A 6,691-nucleotide genomic window follows, 5' to 3' on the forward strand; every position below is an offset into this window, starting at 1 on the left:
GGGGGGGGGGGGGCACGGCAGTGATTTTAAACAATTTCATTTTTTTCAACAAAACCCCAAAACAACCCCCTTCACCCCCTGCAGTTTTCAGCGCTCTGGGGGGTCCGAACTAGGCCCTTCCCACATCCAGGTATTCTCTGCATCATTTTCCACAGGCAGTGTTAAAACATGCAGTGGCCTCGACCGCAGCAAGACAGGGGCATCTGGGTCCTCCCCGGCTCCCGTGCAAACCCTGTCCCTTGTCTGAGGCAGGACGGGGCGCGCTGTTGCCCGTCCTGGCTGGGACTGCAGGTCGGTAGTAATGCAGCCGCATGCACGGTCCAGGGGTCGAGGCGATGCTCGGGAGTGCTGTGGCAGCAGGGGACTGGCGCTGCAGAGTCCTGATGTGGGAAGGGATCTCGTGGGCCATCTGGTCCAGGCTGGATGAGAGAGCAGGGCCTCTGGGAGAGCCCTGATAATGCTCAGCTCTGCATCGGGGAGGCCTGCAGCTCCATGCACCTCCCAGGGGAGCTGGGAGTGCAGCTCTCAGCTCCCCCTTTGCCCTCTTCCCTGCATTGCTCCAGGGACCTGCCAGGGCCAGGGCACGCTGCTGACTGCAGGGACCGTCCTCAGAGTGGCATTGGGGGCTGGCTGCATTGGCTGGGGACTGAGCTATGCCAGTGCACTTGCTGGGACTCAAACCTGGAGGGTCCCCGCTGGGTGGCCACTTGGGGCCAAACTGATGCCACATTTGGGGCCAGGAAGGGATTTTCCCCCTGGTCAGATTGGCATGGACGGCCTTCCTCTACAGCCTCCGCCTGGGATCACCTTGAGCGCGTATTAAAGACCAAGCAGGACGTGATCCCCCTGCTTTACCTGGGGCAGGCTCGGGTGTGATGTCCGGTGCCGCGTCAGGGCTGACCGTTTGGTTTTGCTCCGAGGTTGGACAGCGGATGTGTCTGGGGTGGTTTGTGCAGGGGCTGCACTAGATGTGACCTCCGCCAGCCCCGCCGCTCGAGGACGCTGGGGACAGGCAGGGCCAGGCCCCGCCAAGCAGGGCTGCAGACGTGTCCTGTGCGTGCAGCCACGCCGTGTCCTGCCACTGCCGCCTCTCCGGGCCTGACTCCCGTGCTCAGCCCCCGGCCGTCCTCCCCTGCCCACAGGCCGTGCTCACAAGGGGCCCGCGACTCCCCCTTGCCGGCCTGCCCGTGCTGATTTATAACGGGGAGAGCCCGTGTGCCTTGGCCGGCGCTCGGCTGGGGATGGCGAGGAGAGGGCTGCCCCGCGCCCCAGGCACTGGCCCTGGCGCCCGGCCAGCCCCTCTCCACACACGCGGCCCTTTGTCTGGGGGAGCCTTCGCCAGACATGGAAACGGACCCCAGCCTGAGCACCGAGGGGGGCCCCGTGAAGTCGGGGAGGGGGAGACAAGGCATCTACTGTCTGGGAAACTAATTAGCCTTCCTGGAGCAGCGCGCGGCTGCACGCACGCCGGGTCCCTCGGGCCGGGGCTCGGGCTGGGCTCGTCCTCTTGGGCCCTCTCGTCGTCCCACCGAGGGGTCGGGGGGTCTTGCGCTGCCTCATTGCGGCCTCGGCGGCACCCAGCAGGTCGGTCCAGTGGGGCCCGTGGAGCCGGCTGCATCTCCCAGCCGTGTGGCCCCCGCGCATGGATGCCGTGGCTCTGCTGCTGTCTCGGGCTGCGCCTGCATGCAGCCTGCTCCCTTGCCTGCTGCAGAGCTCCTTAGCTGGGGCAAGAGGTAGCTCTGATGAGGAGCTACCGGGGGCACCTCGAGAGCCTTGCAGGGGCGCCGCGCGGTGCTAGGCGAGCGACCGTGCTTCCCAAAAAAAACATCCCGACCTGCCGGGATGTATCTGAACTATCTCCCGGGATCTACCTGAGCTCTGTACGGCAGAAAAATAACCCTGGTATTTTTCTGAAGCCAAAAACTGAGCGAAGACTAGGAGCCGGTATTTTCAGAGGGGGGCCTGAGTCTAAAAAGGTCGAGAACCAGTGACGTGGAACAAGGACGGGCCGTGTCCTTCGCGCCCGATTCACCCAGACCGGGCCGTGCTTGGGGACCGTTTGCACCGTGCCCATCGCTGCTGGAGAGAGCTTGTGAGAGCGTGGCGTCAGCGTCCTGCTGCGAGGGGCAGGGCTCCCTTGGAGTCGCTGCACCAGGCCTGAAAGCATCTCACCGTTGATAAAAGCTCGGCTTTATTTAGCCTGGACAATGTCCTCGCACAGGGTTCAATTAATCTCATGACAGTTGCAGCAGATTACGGATGCCCGGTCGATGAGCGGCTGCCCCCGGGCGCGCGCCTGAGCCGTCCTGATCCCGTCAAGGCAGCGAGCCCTCCAGGAGACCCGGGCGGCCTGGAGCGCGGGGCGCCAGCGGCACGCTCGCCTTCTTCGGCTGCCCAAAGTGCGGGCACGGGGCACTGACGGATCCGCGCAGCTGCCGGCGCACTTGTGGCCACCCATCAAAGCCCGGCGCATCCTCCCCGGCAGAGGAGGGCGAGAGATGGAGCTGGCAGCAGCTGATTGAAGTGCCAGGTGCTCTCCCCGCCTGGCCTGTTTACTTCCCCCCATCGGACCCTGGGGAAACAGCGGCTCCTTCTCACCAGCCCTGCGGAGATGCTGAGAAAAAGGCTCGCTCCGGGCTGGGCGCAGGCATGGGCCCGCGCGGGGGATTGTCTTCTGCAGAGGAGAGCAGTGCCAGTCTGGCCGCGGCGGCTGAGAAACTGAATCCGTCCCTTGCCGTCCCGCTGGGGTCATCCCGGGAGATCCCAGGGCACCGAGCCCTGGCTACCCCGGTTGGGACCAGCAAGCACAACCAGCTTTGGGCAGCATGGGGATGCGGGGCCAGGGCAGGGACAGTGCCATCTGGGTGGTGGCGGCTGAGCAAGAGATGCTAAAATGGGGCCTTTCACCCCTTTACCTTCTCTTCCCCATGCAGCGAGCTGGGATCTAGGAAATCCCGACCTTTGGAACCGGGTTCTGCTCCAAAACGGAACAAAACCACGACCTCCAAAAGTCCCTTTTCTGGGGTGGGGGGAAGCATTATTTCATCCATCGAAATGCCCCAGTTCGATCAAACTGAAACCCTTCGTTTCCACCCCAGCCTCTCGCTGGACTAGCGTGGAGGAGCTGAAACGAGAGGCCAGTGTTCCCCTCGGGGAAGCCCGGGCCGAGCGGTCTCGAAATGCTTCCTTCCACTTGGGAAAGCAAAGCTACGCGACAGCAATGCGCTGCGGCCGAAAGTTCACGTTTCAGCCGGCCTCCAAGACACGGCGTCGGCCGACAACGCGTCGGCCCCTCGGGAGGCTGCCAGGCATCCCCCATTCGGGAGCTTCGTGTTAGAGGCAGGAGGTGGGGGAGGAAGAAAAATATTACTGCCAGGGATCCCAAGAAGACCTGCCTGATGCAAGCTGCTTTACCACGTGCCCCAGCTCCCGGAGTCTTGTGACGACGTGAGCGTGTTTCACCCCCCGACTGGTGTTGGTCTGCTTGCTCCCAAGGAGAGCAGGAAAACTTTTGGTCCTGGTGACCCCGGAGGACAAGGGGCTGCAAGGCAAAGAGAGGGAGCCCCACGTTTCACATCGTATAGATTGGGGGGCCCCGAGTCCTGGTTTTGGGGCGACGGGGGACTGCTCCAGTGCGTGTCTGCACCAGGCGCTCGGCGGGACGGATAACGCCGGTGCAATTTACAGCCTGTGAACAATCCTTGCCCGTCACTGCAATTACCGCAGCTCCGCACGGCCTCCGTGGGAAAGGGCCGCGCATTCCAGCCGGCCGCCCCGGGGGGATTTGGCTTCCTTGAGAACTGGCAGGTGCCCAGATCGGCGCGGGGACGGCCTTTCGGCGAAGATCCCCCCCATCCTGCCGTCTGCATGCGTGACGTGTCTGTCAGCAGCATGGCCCCACGTGTCGGGGGGGGGGGGTGCTTGCACGGCGTATACACCCAGATGCACATCCCAGCAGAGGTGTGTGTGCATCGCCTGGTACCGCCTTTATGTGCATGGGAGGGCTCCAGCACAGCAGCCGGGCAGTCTTCCCGGGGGGGCATGCCTGCCTGATCCAGTATCTCGGGGAGGGGGTGACGTGCCCCACGCTGATGCGCGGGTGGCTGGGACATCCTATGGGCCTGGCTGACCGTGGTACGTGCCCAGGAGGGTGCAGGGGTGTGCGTGGCTGCGTGTCCCGGGAGCTCTGGTCTCGGATTGACCACAAGGGCAAGCTGCCCCGCCAGGAGCAGCCGCGGGGCTGAGCCCCAAAGGGCAGGGGCAGCTCGTGGGTGCAGGAGTGGTGAGGGGGTGGGCATGGGCAGCACCGGACTCCAGGCAGGGTCCCCGGGTTGGCACTCCTCAGCCTTGCCCTCACCGGCCCTGTTCTCTGCGGCTCTTCCCCCTTGCAGATAACGCAGAGAAGACGGCAGCCACGATGCCCGACTCACCGGCCGACGTGAAGACTCAGTCCAGAGCGACGCCACCCAACATGCCTCCTCCTCCGCCGGCCGTCACGCAGGGCGCCACGCGGCACCCCTCCTTCACACCAAACACCAGTGAGTACCACCGCCGGCTCCCGGGGTGTCGCGGGGAAAGCAGATGGGCTGCATGGGGGGCTCTGTGGGTCTGGGGCAAGGCAGGAGCACCCTGGGGAAGGGAGCGTCGTTCCCAGGCCCTGCCCCAGCTGGAGGGAAGCAGGGCACAGCTGGCACTGCACAGCTGGAAGGGGCATAGCCAGGGCAGATCCTGTCGCCAAACAAACACCTAAAGGCAGGCTCTGTGCCCACCCCCTGCCCACAGCTGGACACGGCGCTTGCAACCCCATTATCCCCAGCCCAGACGGGGAACAGAGGCATGGAGCAGCTCCCCCAGGGCCAAGTGGCAAAGAAGCCAGGAGTCCCGACAGCCGGCCAGCTCGCTCCTCCCCCCGGCCCAGAGTCTGGTGCCAATTCAACACTCCCTGGTACAAAAAGAGGTAGAGCTGGCTGGAAAACCAGGAAGACTTTGCTTGAAATGTATAGAAAGCATCTCGCTGTACCCAGGGGAAGGGGGGATGTGCCAGGCAAGCAGCCAGCAAGAGTTCGGCCACGTTGGCACCAGGTCACCGCCGCGCTGGGCTGCGTCTGGCAGCTGGAGCTGTGCATGGAGGGTGCTGGGCGTGCCGCTCTCAGGGTAGCTCCAGGATGCCTGTTGCAGGCTCCAGGTGCTGCCTCAGCCCCCGCATCCCCCGATGGGCGATGGGGAAGGGGCTGGAGGACCCTGTTGGGCCTGGTCCTTGCACTGCTAGAGGTTGGGGCAGGGCTGGGTTTCAGCGCCCCACTTCCTCCAGATGTTTCCCACCTCCTGCTGCTCGCTGGCGTGAGTGGCGTTGCCCTCGGCTCCGCGCCGTGAATGCCGCTGCGGCAGAGACCCGTCGCCGTCCAGCGAGTCCCGTGGTAGGAGCAACGCGAGGGGGTGCTGAGCTCTCGTGGCTCCTGGCGGATCGGGACCCGCTCCAGGTGGGCTGGGCTGGCGTTGCTCAGCATCCCCGATCGGACTCGTGGTGGGGTCTGCAGACCCCGGTGTGCCGGGTGCCCCCAGGGCCACGGGCTCCGTCCGTCCATCTGCCCGCCAGCCTGGCTTGCAGCATGGGCAGCAGAGTCCAGCGATTGCTCCGGCCCATCCAGCAGGGCTGGGGCACGCGAAGGGCACGGGGCAGACAGGCCGGGCACTCGTCGAGGGAGCACCGGGCTCTGGGCTGGGATGCATCAGGCAGGCTCCCTGCCTCAGTTTCCCTGCCTATAAACAGCCCTTGCGGTGCCAGGGAGCTGCCAGTCGCCGTCCCTAGCAGGTTCCCCTCCCTGCGTGTCAGGAGGGAAGGGAGAAGGCACCTGCCCCAGCCCCATCTTTGTGACGGCCCTGAGTCTGCAGGACGCCGACAGTGGCCCCTGTTGCGGAGGGTTTGCCTTGTGTGGGGGCTGGAGTATGCCCTCTGTGCCCTGCGTCTGGACAAAGGGCTCGTCCTGGCCCGAGGCTTGGTCTCTCCCTCCCCTCCGTCTCCGGCTGCAGCGGGGGTAGGACACAGCCTGTCGGGCTGGCGTCCCCCTGCCGTGTTGTGAGGGGCAGGCGGGGCCGCAGGAGCTCCAGGTAGGGCCGCGGGATGCCGGAGTGACCTCCCCTCCCCGCCTGCTCCAGATGTTCCTGCATCCGCCAGCGGTGTCTGGCCATCGGGGAGCGGAGGGAGCCGCGCCGCGCAGCTAATCCCAGCCCTGCACCAGCTGGGCTGCCTCTTCCTGCAGGCTTGGTGGCGTGTGCCTGCATGCACGTGTGTGCACACGTGTGCACACGTATACTGGGGTGCCTCATCCGCACAGGCACCCGGCTTTCTCCAGCTGCCAAGGCTCCATGCATACATTAGGTGCTGCTGTGCTGCAGGAGGGGGGAGGATTTTGCGCCGGGACTCGGCCCCCATAAGCAGCCTGGCTCCGGGGTTGCCCCGTCGTGGTGCACGGCTCGTGGGGCTCCGTGCTGGGGCTCGGGGGACAAGGAGGGGTGCTGCCAGCTGGAGAGTCTGGCAGCATCTCTGGGCTCGAGGGGTCTCGATGGCAGCACAAGGGACTGCGCTGACACAGCCGGAGCGACCCGTCTTCTAGCCAGGACTCCTGGGTCCTCTCCCCAGCTGCTGTGTGGCTCGGGAAGGGGCTGAGGGAGCCCCTGGCAGAGCCGAGCC

General features: G+C 65.4%; 1 protein-coding gene across 6 annotated transcripts in view; it reads left to right on the forward strand.

The window, feature by feature from the left end:
• Positions 1-6,691, forward strand: part of CBFA2T3 (CBFA2/RUNX1 translocation partner 3) — a 67,983-nt gene that overhangs the window by 39,767 nt on the left and 21,525 nt on the right. For all 6 annotated transcript variants that reach the window (XM_019505385.1, XM_019505386.1, XM_019505387.1 and 3 more), the window contains exon 2: positions 4,392-4,538. In XM_019505385.1, the coding sequence (XP_019360930.1) occupies positions 4,392-4,538 (147 nt within the window). The remainder of the gene's footprint in view (positions 1-4,391; positions 4,539-6,691) is intronic.

Source organism: Gavialis gangeticus, unplaced genomic scaffold (assembly GCF_001723915.1).
Source record: "Gavialis gangeticus isolate Ggan-Ray unplaced genomic scaffold, GavGan_comp1, whole genome shotgun sequence".
Classification (NCBI taxonomy): Eukaryota; Metazoa; Chordata; order Crocodylia; family Gavialidae; genus Gavialis; species Gavialis gangeticus.